Source organism: Polyodon spathula, chromosome 22 (assembly GCF_017654505.1).
Source record: "Polyodon spathula isolate WHYD16114869_AA chromosome 22, ASM1765450v1, whole genome shotgun sequence".
NCBI lineage: Eukaryota > Metazoa > Chordata > Actinopteri > Acipenseriformes > Polyodontidae > Polyodon > Polyodon spathula.
This window is the reverse complement of record NC_054555.1, coordinates 14,979,173-15,003,496: the sequence shown is the minus strand read 5'-3', so window position 1 is coordinate 15,003,496 and position 24,324 is coordinate 14,979,173. Positions and strand designations below refer to the sequence as shown.

The following is a 24,324-nucleotide window of genomic DNA, read 5'->3' as shown; positions in this document are numbered from 1 at the left end:
GAAGAGGGCCACTTTTTTCTTTGGTGGCTGTAACTCTGTTGCTTCGATGGGTTGCTGTGCAGGCTTCTCTTTCTTCAGCAAGTTGTTGACCATAGCCCACACCTCACCTCTCTCTCTCTCACACCCACTCTCTCACACCCACCCACCCACGCACCTCTCTCTCTCTCTCTCTGTCTGTCTCTCGTGGAGGATTGTGGGAAGCGCTTGGAATGCCGGTGCAGGTGGAACGCTGGTGCAGTACGACCAGGAAATTTAAAACTTTATTTATTTATTTGTTTATAGTTACTTAGGTTAGAGGTGTGTTTTTGTTTGTTTATAGGTTAGTGGTGTGTGTTTGGAGATCCCGTAATGGGGTCTCATTCAGGAGGGCTGGGGGCTCTCACTCGCTTCGGTTTCGGTGTGCCTGCTGGCAGTAGGAGAGGTGGTGGGGTTTGAAAATATTAGGTCAGCGTCAAGAATGAATAAAGCGCTGGTAATATTTTTAGTGGCGGTGTCGCTGGTAAACAAGCTGGTAGAGGAAGGCTTTACAGTGAAAGGTGAATTTGTTCAGGTTTCCCCTCTAGTAATCCCGGTAACGAAAGTTATTATTTTTAATGTGCCCCCGTTTTTAAAAAATGAGCCATTAGAAAATAATTTCTCGCTATGGTAAACTTGTGTTCCCAATTAAGGGAAACCGGCTGGGTTGTAAAAATAACAGCATTAGGCACGTCATGTCATTTAGAAGGCAGGCGTTTGTGTTACTAAAAGATCCAAATCAAGTCATAAATGTAGCCTGGAATTTTAATGTAGAAGGGACGAATTGTGTGGTGTTCTTGGGGACTCTCTGACTCCTCGCTTATCTCAGACATCCTTGATAGCCAACCCGTCAGTAAGAAAAAATGATATACGCTTGAGCAGGTAAATGATTTTATGAAAGAAACAAAAGGGAAAAGGGGAGTAGAAATACAGAGTTTTTTCCCTGATTTAAGGTTATTTCTCCACTCCGCTCACGTTATCACAAGGAAGGCAACAATAGAAGAATTTGATCAGCCAAAACGTTATAGATTTAAAAAAATTGTTCAGAAAATTAAGAAGGATTTTAACAGTGGTTCAAAATCTCTTGTTTAAAAATGCCTGTGTTTTATGCAACTTCTTTTATTACTTGTTTTAGTCTGTTACTTTTTTTTAGCCATGGTGGAAAAGTGCATTTTTGTTTCTTTTAATCTAAAAGGCTGTAGACAGTCTTTTAAGAGGGCAAAGCTAGTAGAGTTTTTAGAGCAGAAGCAGGTGGGGGTGGTGATTCTGCAGGAAACGCACTTTGATCAGGAGAATGAGGAGGCGTGGCGAGCGGAGTGGAAGGGGAAGGGAATAGAGAAAGTGAGGAAGAGCAGATTCAGCTGGACGCACCGTTGACCCACCAGGAGATGACCGCCGCTGTCAAGCAGCTCTCCAGCAGAAAGGTTCCCGGGAGTGCCAGCAGAATTTTATAACATTTTCTGGGATATAATGGGGGAGGATTTGCTCCAGGTTCTGAGAGAGAGCCTCAGCCACAAGGAACTGCCTCTTAGCTGCCGTAAGGCAGTGGTTACACTGCTGCCCAAAAGGGAGACCTTTGCCAGCTTAAGAATTGGAGACCTGTGTCACTTTTATGTTCTGATTTAAATATTTTTATCAAAAACAATCGCTAATAGATTAAAAACAGTTATTAAAACTGTGGTACATATGGACCAAACATATTGTACATTGGGTCGCTCTATTTTTGATAACTTGTTTTTTATAAGAGATTTTTTATCTGTAAATGATATTTCTGATTTTAAGGTAGGAATGGATGAGAAGGCTTTCGATAGATTCGACCACACCTATCTCTTTAAAACACCGGAGGCCTTCAGGTTCGGCCCTGGTTTTATCTCTTATATTCAGCTTTTATATTCCAATATTTTTAGTATTTTAAAGATCAACAATGGGCTGAGTCAGCCCTTCCCAGTGTGCAGGGGTATAAGGTAGGGCTGTGCCCTGTCTGGTATGCTGTATTCACTGGTTATAGAGCCCCTGCTGCACCTGCTGAGGGTCAGGTTAGCTGGATACAGTGCCCTCCTCGCCCTCCACACTTTCCTCTGCCACATTGAAGGTGTCTGCCTACGCAGACGATGTGACTGTGTTTGTGAGTGGGGATGCTGATGTCCAAGCACTGCAGCAGACTCTAAATGAGTTCCAGAGAGCATCTTCTGGCAGAGTAAACTGTGCACCCCTCCTGTCCTGCCTGAGGGGCTGGAATGGAACAGAACAGGCATTAAAGTGCTAGGGGTGCACCTTGGAACAGAGAACTACATGAAAAAGAACTGGGAGGGTCTGTTGGACAGGGTGAGGTGGCGGCTGCAGAGATGGAAGGGACTGCTGGCTCAACTGTCCTTCAACGGCCAGGTGCTTGTTATTAATAATCTGGTGGCCTCTAGCATGTAGCACAAGCTGGTGTGCATAGGACCCACCCCGGGGCCTGGTGGAGGAGATCCAGCTGCTGGAGTTCTTTTGGAGCGGGAGACACAGTTTGAGGCCGGCAGTCCTGTTCCTCCCTAGTGATGGGGGGGGGGGGGGGCTAGTCAACCTTCAGACTGCAGGTGGTTCAGAGACTCCTGTACACTGAGGAGGAGGCTCATTGGAAGAGGCTGGTCTGTTTCCTTCTCATAGAGTTGGGGGCTAGGGATAGGAAAACACCTGTTTTTAATTGAGAACACCAGTTTTTGTAAAGCAGGACTTCCTCCTTTTTATCAAAGTATTTTAAATGCTTGGCAGTTGGTGAGGGTGGAAAGGGATGTGGAGTCCTAGACAGGGCAGGACCTGTTTGAGGAGCCCCTATTTTTTTAATCCACTCTTTCCAGTTAAGTTCCTCCAGTTGATGACACTCTGTGCCAGTTTTTTAACAGCAGGTGTAACCAGGGTGGTCCAACTGTTAAACCTTGAGCTCTCCTGCTGGCTAACTGCCTCCCAGCTAACTGCACAGCTAGGCTGGCACTCAGAGAGGCTTGCAGAAAGACTAATGGGTGAGTTGAGGGGCTGCCTCTCCCCACGACTCAAGGCAGTCCTGAGGAAGGAGTTGTCCAGAGGCACAGAGCAGAGACAGCTTTCCTTATTTCCAAGGATGATTGAGGAAGGAGAGGGGGGTGGAGAGAATGGAGGGACTTTGCTTAAATTGCAGAATTTGAAGGAAATATGTTCATTGTGTGAAAATGTCTTCCACACAATGAATAGCAAAAATATATACAAACTGTGTGTTAAAGCCACAGAGTAGGCTAAGGGGTCTGGTAGACTCCAAGTGGAGAGCTTACTTATCTGTAGAGGAGGGGCACAGGCCAGTGTGGAGGGTGCTGTTCAAGCCTCCCCTCGCCAAGAGAGTCGGGGACCTGCAGTGGAAGATTCTACACTGCAATGTGTCCACAGGCAGGTTTCTCCATAGAGTGGCAGAACTTGATGTATTTTAGGATTTATTAATTCTGCTGAGGCAGTAGGAATCTTTTGCTGTGTTTTACCTTTATTGAATTTTAATGGATTTTATTTAGAATGTTTAAATAAAGGATCTTAAAAGTCAAAGTCTCTCTCTCTCACTCACACACACACCCCTCTCTCACTCTCACACACACACCTCTCTCTCACTCACACGCACACACACACCTCTCTCTCTCACTCACACACCCACACACCTCTCTCTCTCTCTCACACACACACACACACACACACACACACACACCTCTCTATCCCTCTCTCTCTCTCACACACACCTCCCTCTTTCTCACACACACACACACACTCACACGCATCTCTCTCTCACTCACACACACACACCCCTCTCTCACTCTCACACACACACCTCTCTCACACACACACACACACCTCTCTCTCTCACTCACACACCCACACACCTGTCTCTCTCTCTCACACACACACACACCTCTCTATCCCTCTCTCTCTCTCACACACACCTCCCTCTTTCTCACACACACACACACACACTCACACGCATCTCTCTCTCTCTCTCTCTCTCTCTCTCTCTCTCTCTCTCTCTCTCTCTCTCTCTCTCTCTCTCTCTCTCTCTCTCTCTCTCTCTCTCTCTCTCTCTCTCTCTCACACACACACAGTATAACTGTATGATAAAAACTATTACCTGCAGGGCTCCATTAGTGCCTCCAGCTTCAGCAGTTTCTCCAGTTCAGCAGTGGTTGGCATGGCGATGTTGTTTTTTTGTTGTGCCAGAGCATCCCTCAGTGGTTGTTGGTTTCTTTGCACACGCTTGATCGTTTCCAGAGTGGAATTCCATCTTGTTGTGACATCTTGTGCAAGTGACTCCTTCTTTTGCCCATTTGCAACTTGCTGTTGTTCTAGCTCTGCAGCGGTTGGTAGACTGTGTTTGAAATGTCCAACTACTTTTCAGCATTTGGCTAGGGCACTGTCAAACCCGCTGTTCTATAGAGACACTGTGACAGACCTGTGCGCGGTGAAAGGCAGGTGTTCAAAAGGCAGGTGTCTCGCAGCAGCAATCATATTCTGTTCCAAGTGTGATAACCTTCTGTTCAATGTTCCACTGCTTTGCTACATCCATGAAATGCTCTGCGCATGTTTTAGCATAGTGCCTCTCTTCTGTTTTCATGATGGTCAAACAGTGTGAATGCAGTTTCCAATTGTCATTGATGTAGTGTGCTGTAACCCCTAGGAAGTTGTAGTTACTCATCAATGTCCAGTGGTCTCCAGTGAGGGCAACAGCCTGTGTATTTTTCAACTCATCCACTTTCTTAGCCCTCTCGTTTTCGTACAGCTCGTGTATCCTCGTAACGATGGTGGCTCTCAATGGTAATTCATATATTGAGTCGTTCGATGCAATCAGAATGATGTCCCTCAGGCCGTCATCTTCCACAACGTTAATTCACCTGCAAGCTGCAGCTATCCACTTTGCTATTGCGTTTGTTAGCTTGCTGCTCGTTGACTTGTCCATTTGCCTCCTGCACACAAACTCTAAAAGAGTAGGCTGCTGCTGTCCTGCATTGCTAGCCCTCTCACTACTGCTGCCGGCGTTAACTCTGTGTTTTGCTTGTAAATGATACTTCAGACTCGATGTACTTTGGTGATACACAAATTCACCCTTACAGTAGCTGCAAATAACTTTGCTTTTATCCAAAGACCCATCTGTAAGGGTTTTGTAACAAAACTGTCCGTTTAAAAGCCCTTTAGCAGCTTTCTCCATCATTCAAGCTTGTTTAGTCAGCAAAGCTATATCTACATTCAAGCAGTCGGTTGACAAACAAGCACGAGAGCGTGGAGTTGTATTTGAACTATGGATGGTTCTAAGGCTCAAAAAAGAAAATGCGTTAATTGCGACAAAAAAATCAACGGCGTTAGCATTTTAAATTAATCGCACACGTTAACGCATTAGCTCTGACAGCCATAATTTTTATCCTACCCTATAGCTTTTCAAGATACGGAACACATCACTCTGAGATAGTGTCTTTACAGCTGGTACGCAACTTTATTCTGTGATTCTCTCAGCAGTGCATGTGATAGGGTAGCTGGACCATCAAGACTGACTAGCGGCGAGATGACCAGATTCAGGAGGCAGGAAATTGCAATTTTCCACACAGTTAAGCAGCAAAATATACAAATGAAAGCAACATCCAAGCTTTGCCATCTCAATGCTACTCACAACCTGAGCACAGCCTTGTGCTCCCGCATGCTTTCCTATCTGAAGAAATGGCTTCTTGTCTGCATGTGGTCAGATGCAAATTGGCAATCAGTTATCTAATTTGAGCCTGACCGCATTCCGCACATGCTTTTTGTAGGGATGGAGTTTCACAGAAACTCCCAAAGCAAGTTGTGTATTAAAGCACCCAGTGTGTTGCTGCTCAAGTATATGAATCCACTGACTCATGCAAAGAGCAGTATTTCAGTGTTTCTCTGGGTAAGAAAGTGTTTATACTGTACCTTCACATTCCATCTATGCCCTCTCTGCCCCCCAGCCAAGGAGAGATGCCAGCTGTACTGCCAGTCGAAGGAGACACGCGACATTGTGTACATGAAGAGGATGGCACACGATGGGACGCGCTGCTCCTATAAAGACCCCTACAGCATCTGTGTTCGAGGTGAATGTGTGGTGAGTGGCAGTCTGCTCATTAAAAAGATGGAGAACATCAAAGCAAAGCATTGGCAGACCTTCAAGTTAACATAATAAAAAAATGTAGGCGGTATGCTTTTGTAGTTTCCTATAGAGACTATTATACGTAAAACAACAATTTTATCAACGTTCTAGTGATCCCCCACTTTAATAAGGTACTAAGGTAACAATACAATATGCATCATAATGTTCCTGATGGGCTATATAGGTGGAACATTTATTCCTACCAACCATATATTATATGTATTTTTTATTATTATTATTATTATTATGTTATTTATCACAAAGATACTGTTATGTTTATCATGTATCACAACCATTAATATAGCAAAGTACACAGCAACCACCTGGCTAATTTAACAGGATGGAAGCTAGAATTGAACCAGTGAGCCTGCACACCACAAGTGAGTATCTTAATCACCATGGTTGTAGAGCTTTTAACATATCACTCTTCCCCCTTTAACCTCTGCGATCCAGAGCCAGGCTGTTTTGTAGAGTTGTTACACTTGATTGAGGTGTGTGAGGTTGCCAGTTTGTGCCCAGTCTCAACCCTGTTACACTAACCCAGGTACTATATTGTCCAATGTGTCCAATTCCATTTACAGTTCTTTGCCAACTGTGTGTTGCTTGGTGATGTAATGTCTGAAGAGTTATCACACAATTTGCTGTAAATAGTAAATAAGCTGGTGCCTGGTTTAAAAACAGACCAGTGGAATCTTAATTTCACTCACGCTGTTCTGGCCTCTGCAGAAAGTAGGCTGTGATAAGGTGATTGGCTCCCCGAAGCAAGAGGATAAGTGTGGCGTCTGTGGAGGTGACAACTCCCACTGCAAAGTCGTGAAGGGAACTTTCTCCAGGGTGCCCAAGAAACACGGTAAGGCTGTCAAATATAGATACAGTACAACGTGAGACTTCAACAAGATTACCCTACTCAACGACCACTACATTTCAGAGGTGCGACTCTGTAAGCAAGACTTGATTATTGTGTTTGTTGGTCTTTGCATTACAGGGTTTGTACAGTAATGAATGATTTAGCTATATATGTAATGCATAGACGGCCTGTGGAGCCCGTGCTCCACCAATATTCTGGACAGCAGGCCCATCCCCACCAATGTTTGAGTTTTTATATAATTATTCTACGTACCTTTTGATGTGAATGATATCTTCATACACGATAAGTTTTAAAAATTCCACCTCATAATGGTAAAATATGTGAGAAAAAGTGTACCTACTGTATGTATCGAACAACATTTCACATCAAATTAGTTTAACAGGGAAATCAGTGTTATTTCTCCGTCGTTAAAAGTTCTAGTCATTTGCACAAGCCTTTCATGTCTCGCAGACCACCGGCTTTCACACAAAGTGATGAAACCAGAAAAGGTTTTATTATGCTGGTGTATTTTATTTTTGTATTTAATATTATGGTAGTGTTTAGTCTGCCTACCAAGACAAAAAAAAAAAAACTTGTGAAATAGATCAAATCTCCTTAACGACTTCATTTTGCAAACTGAACAGCAGCAAAATATTTTTGCTCTTCACTCAGCGGTAAGGCGTCTATTCACTCATCAGTAATTACTTCTATCGTATAAACATGAATGTATAGTTCAGTTGACTAAATGCTTACTTGTGTGACAATTTTGTTGTTTTAATTTTCTCCTAGTTTGCTGGCTTAATTATTTTGGTGTAGAAGTTCAGCTGTATGCACAATAACAATAGAGTATGAAATGTTAGTGTTTATAAAATGGTTTTTCAAATATCCTTTATAGTTTGGGAAGCGATTTAATTTATGATCCAAGTTACAAAACATGACTGAAAGTTTTACTTCAGCTGTGTATATGCAGCCACATACATTATATAGGAGGTTGTGTGGTCCCGCTCAACCACTGACTCACTGTCTGACCCTGAGCAAGTCACTTAACCTCATTGTGCTCCATCTTTCGGGTGTGATGTTGTTGTAAGCAAATCTGCAGTTGCTGCATAGTTCACATACGCTAGTGTCTGTGAAGCTGGGCTTACACTGCACGAATTTTTGCAATCAGGAGACGCAGCGCCCTTCACACTTACTGATTGAACTAAGATTTCTCGCTGTAGATCAGGGATTGCAAATTACCCACACTACACAAGATATCTTGTCACAGACTGCATTGTTTTGCACTGAAAAAAGAAGAAAACGCGGAGAAGATCCATTTGGACGCGCAATTGACTTAATAAACGTGGCCAGTAGGGACTGATGTCGCAACTCGAGTCGAGGTGCATCCAAAATAATAAAATCTAATAAATAACTAATAGATATTTTGTATTATGAGCACGCGCTTCACGAATTGATTTGTTGTGGACTAAAGTTTTCTGACGTGTTGGAAATTTGTCAGGACGTCGTAAGAGCGTCGGGAGATAGCAGAAGCTACTAAGAGGCATCGTAGACCCTCTCACACTTATCGACCATTTTGTCCCCGAAAACCTCAATTTGTCCTAGATTTGAAGAAATTAGTCGCCGACTCCTCAGCTCGCTGGCGATGTAAAAATGTAAGTGCAGTGCAGTGTAAGCACGGCATAAATCGCCTTGGATAAAGGCATCTGTTAAATAAACAAACACGAATTATAATGTAATTTATGCATATTTTTGTTATTTGTTGATTTCATGTGTGTTTTACTTACGGTAATTGAGATTCATTAATGTGTACCTTACTGTATTTTGAGTCATCCAGTATGTGCTGCTACTTTAAAACCACTCTATCTTTGTTATTGTTTATACTCGATCAGACTGGGTGACTTGAATCTCCTAGACTCTCCTGAAATTAAAGCTTGTTTAATATACACGCACTGTGTTTGTGTGTTCACAGCCAGTGGCCAGAGCAGCAACACAGAGGGCCTCATATGAGAAGCAGAGCATGTTTTTGTTTTAATATTCAAAATTGAATGAAAACAGAATACAATTAAATCTACCTTGTATCTTCTTGTTATTATGAGTAGATATTAGTCTTGTTGTATAAGTAGAATAAATGATGAATCCACACTGAATACAGAAAATACACAACAAAGTGCAAAAGGGTCTAGTAAATTATAACCCTCTCAAGCTTCGATTCCGTGGGTTATGGCTCCACCCACTTTGTTGTATATTTTCCGTATTCAGTGTGACCTCGTTGTTTATCCTCTATGTACACAATTTTATAGTAAAAACGATGTGTCACAGACAAGCAATATATACTGTAGACACAAAAAAATGATATTATAAGTACAAAACAATGATAATTGTACATAAGGAAGGCGTTTTATCCAATAGATACTGGGTTTACTGAAAATGTTAAATCTTGATGTTTTAGCTTTTAAAGAAAACTCTTAGAATCTATGATTGAGTGCTGTTTGAAGTTATTGGTGGAGCTTGGTAACTCTTAGAATCTATGATTGAGTGCTGTTTGAAGTTATTGATAGAGCTTGATAACTTATGGATGAACTGACAGATCCTGCAGGTGTCCAATTTTATAACCATTCCAGGTGAAGGGGCCTCGCTGCCCTATGTCTTCACTTAGTATACAGGCAAGAGAAAACTAAATTCACATAGAACCCTTGAAGAACAGTTATTAGAAGAGAAAAAGCTATTCTACCATACAGACATGTTTCCAATATACTGCCAAAAACATAGGCGCTATAAATGTGTCTGCAGTACGATGCTCAATGAGCAAGAGGCCTATCACAGTTAATGTATCTGTGAAAATGTATTCAGGTATGTTATTTCAGAAAAATAATTGCCCCTCATGTTGTGTCACTCAAGGCTTTCTTAAGATGTTTGAAGTTCCACCTGGAGCAAGACATCTGTTCATTCAGGAAACAGACACCACTCAGCATATTATAGGTAAGGCTTGAAAAAAAAAATCCTTGTGACTCCTGTCTTCGTAGGTGAAAGGCAAGTAACACAGTGTGCATCTATCTAAAATGTAAAAAAAACATTTGACAAGACCTTAATGTACATGAAGTCCTGTGCAGTATATTGCACCCCTGAGAATTATTTTAAACCAAGACTGTTCTCAAAGTTGTTGCATTATTAAAATAAGCTTTCAGGGGCTGTGTGTTTTAAAAACTACCTGAGTGTTTCTTTTGAAACCATTACACAATATTTGTCCTGTTTTGATGTGTCCTCAAATGCCTTTAATCTGGTTGCATCGTTTGTTACTGGGTAACACTGGATTTTATAAACATTAAGATTATCATTTGACTTTTAGCTCTTAAGAACCAGGCTACAGGGAAGTTTGTCCTGAACGGAGAGGGTGAATTTCCTGAATCCAGAGCGTTCATTGAATCCGGAGTGGAGTGGGAATATCACAATGACGATGACAAAGAGACCATACAGACCACCGGCCCGCTCAACTATGGGATTATGGTTATGGTAAATTGCTAGTAGTGTAGGCAGAAAAAAATCTATGTGAATGTTAATAATGGATCTCAAAAAGCTGCAGTTTTGCCCCCTCTTGCCAACTGGACATGTTTCCAGTAAGTTCCGACCAGATGGGATGTGTTTCACAAACATAACCAGTGCACACACATGCAGAGGGTAGTCACAATGATTATCTTAGCCAAGTGCAAAAAAATTGAGTGAAGATTATTAATAAGGACCTGAACACTCCATACACTCCGATATTTACAGACCTCTTATCTTCTTATCTGCCTGCAGTCGCTCAGGATGTTCATGGTGTTCTTTGGGTTTGATATTATACCAGCCAGCTGTAGAACATACCTCAACACTGGTGCACTGTGTGTATCCTTGCACCTGACTCACATTCACAATACCATGGACGAGTTGTCATATTGTAATATTATACACGCTTATCTGTTTTTGTTTGTGCACCATGTCTGGTTGATACTGGAATAAAGGCCAGTTGACTGATGAAACATCCAGTGTATCTCAATATTGACCAAGTCTGATGTATGGCCAAATTTGCCCTGTAAAGCAGTGGCCCTCTAGATGCATTCCAGTCCTAGTCTTTATTGCAGGTCCTAAATTAGTTAATTTCCTTAGTAGGTGGTTTAGAACCTAATTGGAGCAAAAACCTGAACTGGACTGGCTCTCAAGGACCAAAATTGAGTACCACTGCCTTAAAGTATAAAGACCTGTATCTAGGTGTCTGTGGAGCCCTGACTTTTAAAACATTCTCACTACTTACTGCTACTGCCCCCGGTGTCACAACGCATCACTGCGCATATTGTGAGCTTGCCCTGCTATCTTTGGGATGCCCCCAGTTACCCATCTTATGGCGCCCTAAACCACCTGCCAGTGCCTGTAAAAGAATTGCAGTGTGTTTTGATAGCATTGAATTTGTGTTCTACTTCACAGGTTGTCCCAAATGGGGACTCCAGAATCTCTCTTTTGTACAAGTACATGATCAACGAAGACTCTATGTCCACGCTTGACAATAACGATGTTCTAGAAGATGTGGCTTCGTATGAGTGGGCTTTGAAGAAATGGTCCCACTGCTCCAAGCCCTGTGGAGGAGGTAACTACACTGTAGTGAGAGATGTTTATCATTGATCAACTTGCCTAGAACATATCATACATGTATACACAAGAGCCTTCCCTCCGTACCTGCTTGTCACTTTATCAGCACTGTTAAACAAATTTGAAAAATGTGATATTACGAGGTAACAAATGTCTTTAAATGTGTAAAAAAAAAAAAAAAAAAAAAATTTTGGGAAACTGCCGCTAATGTATTAAAATTGCTTTAAAATAATGGAGAGAAATCTGTCAGTCAGTCATACTTTTTACTAACAGGTTATTTCAATATCCAGGTTATCAGTTTACAAGGTATGGGTGTCGCAGAAAGACCGATGGCAAAATGGTTCATCGTAGCTACTGTGAAACTATCAAAAAGCCCAAGGCTATTCGCAGGATGTGCAACTTACAGGAGTGCTCCCAACCCATGTAAGAAAGCACAGCTTTATACCTGGCTTTACATGCTTGCGTGTCATGCTTCTATTTTCTGCATTGTTTCTAAAAATGTTCTTGCTTTACCCTCAAGCTATGTTGCTAGGAGGCCGGTGCTTCGTTTTTATATTCTGCAGGAAGGTTCTATAAAAACTGTAATATCTGCATGATTTCAGTAGCAATCATTACTTGGTCAAACCTATTGCCTCTGCCTTTGTTTTAGGAAGGCTGTTCTCACCAGTCAATGTGTTCACATAATGCTAAACCGCATGTCTTTATGCTTCACCAAGCTTGCCTAGGTTGAAATGTTCCAACGGTATGCAGCAGTTGAAGAGTTTTTCTTCCATCCAGGAGTTACAAAGTTCTGAGTTTCTTTCTTACCAGCTGGGTCACTGGTGAGTGGGAGTCTTGCAGCAAGACTTGTGGGAAGACGGGACAGCAGGTGCGATCTGTGCGCTGCATCCAGCCCCTCCACGACGGCACAAACCGATCCATCCACAGTAAATACTGCAACGACGACCGCCCCGAGTCCAGACAGCCCTGCAACCGCGAGCTCTGCCCGGCGCAGTGGAGGACAGGACCATGGTCACAGGTAAGGGGCTGCAAGCACTGTCCTAGCATGGCTGTTTTACAATGCTTGTAGTGGACAAAAAAAATCCAGAAATGTTACCTGCTTTTACTTCCATTAACATCAAGTCTCAGTGTGCAGTTTGGAAAGAAACATGTCATGCAAAAATATTTTTTTCATTTGTAAACATGATATCTGGTACTACTTAAGGTTAAAGAATGTTTTTACACTGTACTAAAATATAACATGCAACAATTTCAAAGATTTTACTGAGTTACAGTTCATATAAGGAAATCAATCAACTGAAATAAATTCATTAGGCTAATATATAGATTTCACATGAATGGGAATACAGATATGCATCTGTTGGTCACAGATACCTTAAAAAAAAAAAAAAAGGTAGGGGAGTGGATCAGAAAAGCAGTCAGTATCTGATGTGACCACCATTTGCCTCATGCAGTGCGACACATCGCCTTTGCATAGAGTTGATCAGGCTGTTGATTGTGGCCTATGGAATGTTGTCCCACTCCTCTTCAATGGCTGTATGAAGTTGCTGGATATTGGCGGGAACTGGAACACGCTGTCATACACATCAATCCAGAGCATCCCAAACATGCTCAATGGGTGACATGTCTGGTGAGTATGCCAGGCCATGGAAGAACTGGGACATTTTCAGCTTCCTGAAATTGTGTACAGATCCCTGCGACATGGGGCCGTGCATTATCATGCTCAAACATGAGGTGAATGGCACGACAATGGGCCTCAGGATCTCGTCACGGTATTCTGTGCATTCAAATTGCCATCGATAAAATGTAGTGGTGTTCATTGTCCATAGCCTGCCCATGCACCATACACGCTATCTGCCTTCTGCCCGGTACAGTTGAAACCGGATTTATCTGTGAATTGCACACTTCTCCAGTATGCTTGTGGCCATTGAAGGTGAGCATTTGCCCACTGAAGTCGGTTACAATGCCGAACTGCAGTCAGGTAAAGACACTTGTGAGGACGACGAGCACTCAGATGAGCTTTCCTGAGATGGTTTCTGACAGTTTGTGCAGAAATTCTTCGGTTGTGCAAACCCACAGTTTCATCAGCTGTCCAGGTGGCTGGTCTCAGACGATCCCGCAGGTGAAGAAGTCGTATGTGTGGTCCTGGGCTGGCGTGGTTACATGTGGTCTGCGGCTGTGAGGCTAGTTGGACGTACTGCCAAATTCTCTAAAACGACGCTGGAGGCAGCTTATGGTAGAGAAATGAACATTCAGTTCTCTGGCAACAGCTCTGGTGGACATTCCTGCAGAGTCAGCATGCCAATTGCAGGCTCCCTCAAAACTTGAGACATCTGTGGCATTGTGTTGTGTGAGAAAACTGCACATTTTAGAGTAGCCTTTTATTGTCCCCAGCACAAGGTACACCTGTGTAATGATCATGCTGTTTAATCAGCTTCTTGATATGCCACACCTGTCAGGTGGATGGATTATCTTGGCAAAGGAGAAATGCTCACTAACATGGATGTAAACAAATTTGTGCACAAAATTTGAGAGAAATAAGCTTTTTGTGCCTATGGAAAATTTCTGGGATCTTTTATTTCAGCTCATGAAACATGGGACCAATACTTTACATGTTGCGTTTATGTTTTTGTTCAGTGTAGTTTCTATCTCTTATTCTCAGGATTCGGTTCTTCTGCACTTCCTAAAAACATGTCCGTCAATAAGGGCAGCAGCTGGTTGGTTATTGACAGGAAAAAAAACATTGAAGGGGTGGAGAAAATGTCAAACTCCAGTTTAAATGACTAACGTAAGAGTAACAATGTGAAAGCATGGCTTATAAATGGAGAGTTATTTAACCAAGTGTAGTAACATAAATCATATTTTAAAATAAATATCCATGTTTACTGTAACTTGTGTGTTTCAAATTCTGAGACCCATTAAATAAATGGAAGTTCACAAAAGTTAGGATTTATTAAATTATTTAGCTAGCTACAATCACTTTAAGAGGCTAAGGTGAGGTCACGAGAGGGTTTTGAAAAGTACACCCATTTTGGTGCAATTACCTGCCTACAACTTAAGATGACATGCTGTTAGTCGTTCTGACAGTATTTGGAGGATAATGTGCTGGGTAAAATGCAGTAATGTGCATAGATATACTGTACATATAGGTACATTATGGCACATTATGATGTCACTTTTCTCATAGCTGCAGCTACAATTAGAGTTAGCCATGTCCTGCTCTGAGGTGATCTTCCATAACTTTAAATACACTCAGTAAGTTCTGAATTTGGAAATACTAAGAGACAGTTAAAAAATTCAATGACAAGCATTTTGAAGACATTTAGAGACAGTGAGTCGAAAGGTTTGTCATTGAATTTGTTCAGTTTCTTTTAGTAGGTGGTACTAAAACTGTTGGTGTGAGTGGGGGTTTGTTGCCTTGCCACACAGATCGTCATTTCTACAAGCTACAAATATCCATGTTTACTGTAACTTGTGTGTTTCAAATTCTGAGACCCATTAAATAAATGGAAGTTCACAAAAGTTAGGATTTATTAAATTATTTAGCTAGCTACAATCACTTTAAGAGGCTAAGGTGAGGTCACGAGAGGGTTTTGAAAAGTACACCCATTTTGGTGCAATTACCTGCCTACAACTTAAGATGACATGCTGTTAGTCGTTCTGACAGTATTTGGAGGATAATGTGCTGGGTAAAATGCAGTAATGTGCATAGATATACTGTACATATAGGTACATTATGGCACATTATGATGTCACTTTTCTCATAGCTGCAGCTACAATTAGAGTTAGCCATGTCCTGCTCTGAGGTGATCTTCCATAACTTTAAATACACTCAGTAAGTTCTGAATTTGGAAATACTAAGAGACAGTTAAAAAATTCAATGACAAGCATTTTGAAGACATTTAGAGACAGTGAGTCGAAAGGTTTGTCATTGAATTTGTTCAGTTTCTTTTAGTAGGTGGTACTAAAACTGTTGGTGTGAGTGGGGGTTTGTTGCCTTGCCACACAGATCGTCATTTCTACAGCCCCCATCAAAGCCACTTGAATGGCTTGAGATGATGTGTTGTGGCACTGGTTCATTGGAAATGCCTGTGTCTTTGTTGTTGGTGTCCCCAGTGCTCGGTGACCTGTGGCAATGGCAATCAGGAGAGGCAGGTGCTGTGTCGTACCAGGGACAACATCATCGGACTGTGTGCGGAAGCCAAGCCAGAGAGCGGCAGAGTCTGCAGGCTGCCTCCCTGCCCCAGTGAGTCACTCTGTCTGAGCATCTGATCAACCCAGTTCAACCACAATGTGAACGAGCACTGGCTTGTAGCTTATAGTTACCTGGTTCTCCTTATTATACGTATTAGATGATGACAGAAATCTAAGACTTCTTTTGTTTGTGCAATTTCTAAATTGATGTAACCCCTTTAAAATGCCAGGTCTTACTGGGCAGCATTGATTTATTAAAACAAAGAAAATGGTGAGATTTCTCGTTTTTAGAAACTATTACTGCATACACGGTAACAAGCACAAGCTATTTACTGTAAATTATTGTTTGTTGTTTTTCAGAAAACACTTCAGACCAAAGCAAAAAAGGAAACTTCTTGATCCAGTGGCTCTCCAGACCAGATTCTGAATTCCCCATCCAGAAGATTTCTTCAAGTAAACGACCACTTTATAACTCTGACCTTGGCCTTAAATGCATGCCGTTTCTGACATGGACCCTCTGTTTCTCTCTGTCCTTCTCTCTAATGAGCTGAGCTGCACAGAGGGTTGATTTGTTGTTGCCTGGCTCAAGGTGCCAAGGCTCTCTTTCTCTCTGGAGGTGTGTTGTTGCGCAGGTCATTACGAAGGCCAAAGAGTTTCAATTGGCTGTTTCAAGCGGGAGCTCCATGCCGTTGCAGGCCTCCGATTGGGTGTTGTCTTCTGCCTGCCTGTGCTCGGTTACCATGGAAACAAACTCTTAACTGGTCGATATCCCTCAGTGCTGAAGCCAGAGGCAATTTTATTGTGAATGTGATCGCATCACAATAATGACATCTTCTAAGTGCTAATTTACTCATTTATTTGGTGCAAAAAAAAGAAAAGAAAGACTAGTTCAACAATCATGTCTGAAGTTGGGTAGTTCGCAGTATGGCAGGGTCTCCCTCATTTCCTTTCGTTTCCACTCTTTCTTGACTGTTAATACTAACCTTAATTGATGCAGCTTATTTGTGCTTGCAAACTTCATACAATAAGCTGTGGTGAATATAACCATTTTGGCTGTTGTTGAACATATAATATTAATGTTTTCAATGTGTGTGAGTGTTATTAATTGTACATGAATATGGACTAATCGGGGGGGGGGGGGGGGGGGGGGGGGGGGGGGGGGGGGGGGGGGGTGTCTGTTAATTAGTGCCATAAATATCTGAAGGCACTTATGGCATTAAAGCCAAGGGTTACATTGTGTTCTCCATTGAAGAATTTTTCATCTTGTCATATGCATGTGTCGTTTTATATATATGTGTGTGTGTGTGTGTGTGTGTATATGTATGTGTTTGTTTTGTATCTGCCAGACATACCAGTCAAATCATGGTTACAATTGAATACCTCGTGCAGTTTCTTATACCTTCAAGCATGTTTATTTGCATTACAAAAATGCCTTATCCAAGACTGAATGTACAGGCATTTACTACCAGAACTGAAAGCGTATACTACTAGTACTACTACACACACACACACACACACACACACACACACACACACACGCACACGCACACACACACATACATATATACTCAATAAACACAAATCACTATTTACCAAAACTGATAACTGCTACTGAGTTATGCCAGCTTTGAAAACACTTGAATATATCTGTCAGTTTACAGGGTTGAAAAGATAAACCTCTCTAAGCACTTCAAGCATGTCATTATAATGTGATCACATATTGTTGTTGTGAATATGTAGAAGGTATTCCAAGTTCAATAATGAAACTGGCAAGAAGGACTTGCACTGAAATGCTGTAAATAGCGTTGGTGTTGACTGTACTAACCATTCTTATGACTGTTATCTTCTTTTGTTTTAAACAAGAATTTCCCTGTTTAGTGGCATTAAAGATCCCAATGCCATAACAGCTGCAATGAAAGGCATTATGAGGGTCAGTGGGCAGTGTGCATTACATTATATGCACTTTATGTTATCAGGGATAATTTTATTAATGTTTTGTAAATATTTATTATGACATTTATTTATAGGTTTCAAACCAATGAAGTGTTTTACCAAAGTGACTGTGAACTTGTAACTTTCGATTATTTTATTTTTTTCATACAAAAGAAATTTGGGAAGCGTGCATCGCATTGTTTAGGTTTTGTCTTTACCATACTGCAAATAAAATCTATTTAAAATGTTGTAGAAAATGAAATGATCTCCCTGAGTTCTGCTTTTAAAGACATGTCTCTGATGTGCAATGTGTTACAAAACTATACATTTTAACCGTGTGATGAGTGGGATAGGCAACTTTCCTTTAAATTAACATCTGGGACATTTCCCTGTGCAAGCAATATCCTTTTTACACTTAAATAATTTTCAACTCAGATTGGATGCTGAAAGCTTCCGCGTTCATCTCAAGACATCAGTGATTCAGTTGAGGTGCTTTTTCAAAACACATTGTCTTAAGCTAATTCCCATCTGCAGATCGGCATTGAACAGCATACAGAATACTTCTTGTTACTATCACCTATACTGTCCCAAATCATGTTCATATTGGTTCATAATTGATCGTTATATTATTTATGCTCGTATGCAGCCAATATGAGTTTTTTCCAATTTGATGTTGTGCCTTGCAGCCGTATTGCATGAATGTCAGGTTTCTCCTACCATGAATATCATTGGTCACTGTCATTTTTAATACACAATCATTTCAAAGCAAAATGAATTAGATTCTCAAATGATCACATCACTGTCACACAGTAATTATGGACTTGGTGTGTAAGGTGCAAGAGGAAATGTAGATTAATTATTGTCTCTGTCTTTTGGATAAAGAAATGGATAAAGTGTGCAATGGCCTTTTGCTGTCTCCGTTTAGTTTACTGCTTCTAAGTGTTTGCAATTGCATAATGACTGACATTTAGGTCCTTTATTAAACAGCCCTTTAATAATGCAGGTGGCTGTACCTGTTTTTTGTTTTTTTTGTTTACTTTCCATGCCAGCAGTAGTAGATCTATGTGTACAAGCACCTGTCAAAATAAATAAATAAATAAATACAACCCCCCACAATGCAATTGACTACAATTTCCTGCCAAATGAATACAGTACTCGTCTCACGCGTGGAATGTAAAAAAAACAGTTTACCATAGTAAAAGCAAAGTAATAAAGCAAAGGTATTACAGAATATTACAAAAGACATGGCAAACCACTATTAACTATGGTACAGTATCAGCATGGGGGAAACATTTACAAAACTGTAAGAATACTGTAGTAAACTTTTCTAATGGTTGCTAGTGTTTCATTGTGCAGTCATCAGTATTTTAAAAGAATGATTTATTTTTCCTGGAACAGGAAACATTACAGCAAAAAGGTAAGCGATATTCAATTAAGAGTGAAATGACAATACGTATAGCCTACCTCCAGCCAGCCAGCCTACCTCCAGTTTTCTTTATTAGAAATGAGTACATGACTCATTCAAAGGGTCAGGATTTAAAGCAACAGTACTCAATTGCATATGTCCTCTGTTACATATCCTATGATTTACTATCTAACAGGCACTGTACACACCTACTGTCATTAGCAAGCCTGTATTTAACTGTGGAACATCTGAACACAGGAAGCATGGAATGGAAACACAAACTCATTACTGAGCCAAACTAGAGAGAGCCAGGTACCTGGACTCCCACACCTGCCCTGAATTACTATCTCAGGTGTGGGTAACTTGGGGAGGCACAAAAGCAACCGGTTGGGCAATAGTCTGATGGTCTGCAAAGGACTTAGATCACAGCTAGCAGCTTAATAGTTTTGTACGTGTGCTTTAAACATTTAGCTGGTGATTAAGTGTGGCAGAAAGCTTAGCTTCTTGTCTGTCCTGTGAGAGGACAGACATCTCTTAGTGTTTAGGTTAGGGCTCTGAAAGGGAGCTAGGTTTTATTTTGTTGTATATGTGTTCACATCCTTAAACTATCAGTTGGTCACTTTGTGAAACCTGCAATAAAAGTGTCATGATATGATGCACAGGCTACGCACACACACACAGGCTAAATGCGGTTGCGAGTTCACCTTTTTGCTCTTAACACGGTTTGTATACACGCACAGTTAATCATTTTCAGATCAAAGATCAGGTACAGTTATTAACAGTTATTAATTCAGTTTGGTTAGTTAATGCACACTAACTGTGTGTTTGTATTACAACCGCACAACCACAGTTGGTGCTCAGTGGATTTATGCCCAACTATTGATGTCCTTGTTTATCAGACATTTATCATATAATACTTTTTTTTCATTTAATCAAAGTACAGTTGTATGATATTTTGTTGTAAGAAAAAAATGGTTTTTGCAACTTCAATAAAATAATATGGGACAATTTGTACCCCGAAAAGCCAAATACTGAACTTCTTGTGTGTCTTTTGGCACTCCAGGAAATGTCTCAGTAAATGACAGAAACGCATATACGGCTCCTTAGAGGTGTACATTTTCAACCACTCAAATCATTTCCACCAGCCTTCTGGTCAGAAGATCGCCCAAATGTTTTGATCTACCAACATGGTACTGCAGAACGTCACGATCAGCGTGTAATGATGGCCCGAGTTCAGTGGTTTGGTTAAACAGGGAGTGTACTCACTTCAGTAATGAAAGGTGTGTGTGTGTGTGTAAAACAAACAACCACAGCCAGTGCTGTTTGTAAATATGGTTGTCAAGAAAACCGCAGTGTGTGTGTACGTAGCCTTAGAAGCTTAAAGCAGTAAATCAGCAGCCCTCCCAACTGACCAGAAGGGGTACTGTTTTAAAACTTGCACAAATGTGCTGTTTCAGTAGCACTGGGTTTTTATATTAAACAAGAGTTTTTTTTTTTTTTTAATCATGAATCTCCGTAGTTTAGCCACATTCAACTCAATACATTCATCCGCTTTTTTTTGTACACGTAATATTATATGGTACATTTGATAGTAAAATACAAATATTGTGTCCGTGCACCTTAGGTGAAAGTGTTCTGCTTTCTCTCTCTTTCTCTTTCTAATGTTTGAGGTCTGCTTTATTATAAACTGAAATCATTCAAGGTGTGTGTTGGTTTCTCAATGAGCGAGATTTCTACTGAAGTCAGGTGACATTAACAACACTGCAAAATGTTGTGTTTGCATGCACACAGCGCACATTTGTCTTAGGCCGATGTTTTGTATGCTTTTACTTGTGAAATACAGCTTTGGCTTGGACTTTCAGCACCTAAATTGTGTCTTGCATTCTATTGTCATACCACTAGTGGGCGCTACACCATACTTTCATGGTGCATGCTGTATTTAAGACTGCATGTAAGCAAATCCACTGATTTGTTACCATTTTCTATGCCACTCTGAAGCTAACATAATTCCATATTTTTCAGGGCACCGTTGCCAAGGTGACAAGTCTGTGTTTTGCCGCATGGAAGCCCTGGCGCGGTACTGCTCAATTCCAGGCTACCAGCAGCTGTGTTGCAAGTCCTGCAACGAGATCAACAACACCTCGCATTCCTTCTCAAACAAAAGCAACAACGTAGAGGAGCACCAACCCCCTACTGTCACCTTCCCAGACCCGATCACAATGTGGCCTACCACTGAGCCAGCCAGTGCCATGCATACAACCACTACACCTAGCAGCCAAAATGGAACTGAGGACAGTAGGGAAACCAACTCCATCGATGTGCCCAATAAACTTCACAGAGTGGACAATGAGGTCCCACAGCACAATGGTATACCCAGAAAAAGGCTGTTTGTGGAAAAAACTAAGAACCAAAGGATCCAGCAACTTATAGCTGAGAAACGAAAGGATGGAGCTTTAAAGATTTAAATCTAAAGACAAACCAGGTGTTGAAGGACAATGTGCATTTCTCTTATAGAGATAGAATCATTTTATCATACATTGTAATTGATACCTAAGAGACCTGTATTGGTGCTATGTCAGATACTGGAACAAAAGAATCATACAGATGTTTCTATCACCCCAATTTGCTAAAAAAAAAAAAAAAAATTATATTTGCACAATTTGTTTAAATGACTAAGTCACTTTAAATGATACCCATTGGCAAAGATTTTATAAAAAGTTATTTTGCATTTTAATATACAATTTATTGTTTTATTTTATACTTGTGGTACACTACATGTGCAATCTTCTTCATCCAGACTGCATCTTATTGACCCAAACCAACAAAGTGAGATTCTTACAATGAAATGCAAACGTTTAGTTTTAGTCCCTGGAGTTTCTTGTGCTTGATTTTTTTTTGCATTTGAATAATCCTAAACAATTCAAATGAATCTTAGAATATGTTTTCAACTTTAATGAAAAGAACCCCATAATGCACAGTGCAACACTGTGTTATAATAGTGAAACACCCCCAGACTCAAATGAAGTGGGTAACCCACTAAATGACCAAAGAAAACAGAAACTTATTGGGCACATGAACGTGGTTGTTTTTTACAATAATATTCAAATACAGTATTTGCTTCAGTAGCATTCCTGATTTACTGGACAAATTAAATTATCCAAGTGCCTGTTTTACATTTCTAGTGTGTAAAATGTGTTGTGCATAACCCACCAACACTATATAAGTTACAGCTTATACAGTGCCTATAGAAAGCCTACACACCTTTGAACTTTTTCACATTTTGTTGTGTCAGTGCCTCAGAGTTTCATGTACTTAAATGAGAATTTTTTTTCACTTATCTACACACCATACTCCACTTTTAAGGGGGAAAAAAATTATTGAGAAAGAAATTATATATTAAAAATACAAAACTGAAAGATCATAATTGGAGTCTCCACCCACCTGATTTAATACTTGGTGGAAGCACCTTTAGCAGCAATTACAGCTGTGAGTCTGTTGGGATAGGTCTCTACCAACTTTGCACACCTAGATTTGGCAATATCCTACCATTCTTCTTTACGAAACTGTTCAAGCTTTGTCAAGTTCCTTGGGGAGCGTTGATGGACAGCAATCTTCAAGTCATGCCACAAATTTTCGATTGGATTTAGGTCAGGGCTCTGACTGGGCCATTCAAGGACATATACATTTTTGTTTCTTAGCCACTCCAGTGTAGCTTTGGCTGTGTGCTCTGGGTGGTTGTCATGCTAAAAGGTGAACTTCTGTCCCAGTTTCAGCTTTCTTGCAAAGGGCAACAGGTTTTTCTCAAGGACTTTTCTGTATTTGCTCCATTCATTTTCACTTCTATCCTGACAAGTGCCCCAGTCCCTGCTGATGAGAAACATCCCCATTACACCACCATGCTCCACAGTAGGGATGGTGTTCTTTGGGTGATGCACTGTGTCGGGTTTGCACCAAACATAAAGCTTTGCATTTAGGCCAAAAAGTTCCATTTTAGTTTTGTCAGACCACAAAACTTTTTGCCACATGTCTACAGAATCTCCTGAGTGTTTTTTTTTGCATACTCCAAACAGGATTCAAGGTGGGCTTTCTTGAGTAATGGCTTCCTTCTTTCCACCCTACCATACAGGCCAGATTTGTGGAGTGCTTGAAATATTGTTGTCACATGCACACTTTGACCAGTCTTGGCCATAAAAGCATGTAGCTCTTGCAAAGTTGCCATTGGCCTCTTGGTAGCCTCTCTGATCAGTCTCCTCCTTGGTCAGAGAGGGACACTCTGATCTAGGCAGGGTCTTTGTGGTGCCATACACCTTCCACTTCTTAATAATCGTCTTGACTGTGCTGCAAGGGATATTCAAGTCCTTTGATATTGTTTTATACCCATCCCCTGATCTGTGCATTTCAACAACTTTGTCCTTGAGTTCTTTTGAAAGCGCCTTGGTGCTCATGGTTGAGTCTTTGCTTCGAAATGCACTACCCAGCAGACGGAACCTGCAGAAACTGCTGAATTTATCCTGAAATCATGTAAATCACTGCAATTTAACACATGTGGAGGCTGCTTAACTTGTTGTGTGATTTTGAAGGTGATTGGTTTTAATTTTTAATTAATTTTCTACAGATTTCTAGAATATTTTTTTGTGGGGTAGGATGTGTAGATAAATTAAAAAAAAAACTATTTTAATGCATTTTAATTCCGGGCTATAAGGCATCAAAAGATGAATATTTTGAAAAAGGATGTAGACTTTCTATATGTACTGTAGATTGAGGATGTGTCTTCAAATCAGGTTCTTATAAAAAGTATAAAAAATCATTAGTCGGATTGCCACAAAACAGAAAGCCATTCGGCCCAATGTCCTCCGCAATGTAGATATGCTTTTTTTGGTTGTTTTTTTTTTTTAAATCTGGTACTACACTTGGTTAAAGAAATCTGTTTGCAAGTAATGCATTCATTTAGTGTTGCACTTGCTTACCCATTGCACCTGGAGGGATATGTTTCTTCCAAAATTTAAAACTGTAATTTTCAGACCTATTTAGCTAATAGAAGTACAGAACAGGTAAGAGTTATGAAATGATTTTGCTATCTATAATTACTTTAAAATCCACCTAAGCATTCTCTGTCATGCCGTCTTACTAATCTGCTGTCCTGTAGGGCAGATCTGGTTTCCACTGGGCTTT

The 24,324-nt window shown here is 40.7% G+C and overlaps 1 protein-coding gene across 1 annotated transcript in view; it reads left to right on the top strand.

Annotated features, from left to right (window-relative positions):
* LOC121297237 (A disintegrin and metalloproteinase with thrombospondin motifs 2-like) overlaps nucleotides 1-22,451 on the top strand; it is a 369,444-nt gene extending 346,993 nt beyond the window's left edge. Inside the window, exons 13-22 of the mRNA XM_041223406.1 lie at nucleotides 5,979-6,112; nucleotides 6,884-7,007; nucleotides 9,903-9,983; nucleotides 10,351-10,514; nucleotides 11,460-11,619; nucleotides 11,912-12,044; nucleotides 12,432-12,639; nucleotides 15,738-15,867; nucleotides 16,176-16,268; nucleotides 21,175-22,451. Coding sequence (XP_041079340.1) covers nucleotides 5,979-6,112; nucleotides 6,884-7,007; nucleotides 9,903-9,983; nucleotides 10,351-10,514; nucleotides 11,460-11,619; nucleotides 11,912-12,044; nucleotides 12,432-12,639; nucleotides 15,738-15,867; nucleotides 16,176-16,268; nucleotides 21,175-21,617 — 1,670 coding nt within the window. The 3' untranslated portion in view covers nucleotides 21,618-22,451. The remainder of the gene's footprint in view (nucleotides 1-5,978; nucleotides 6,113-6,883; nucleotides 7,008-9,902; nucleotides 9,984-10,350; nucleotides 10,515-11,459; nucleotides 11,620-11,911; nucleotides 12,045-12,431; nucleotides 12,640-15,737; nucleotides 15,868-16,175; nucleotides 16,269-21,174) is intronic.
* The last annotated feature ends 1,873 nt before the right edge of the window (nucleotides 22,452-24,324 follow it).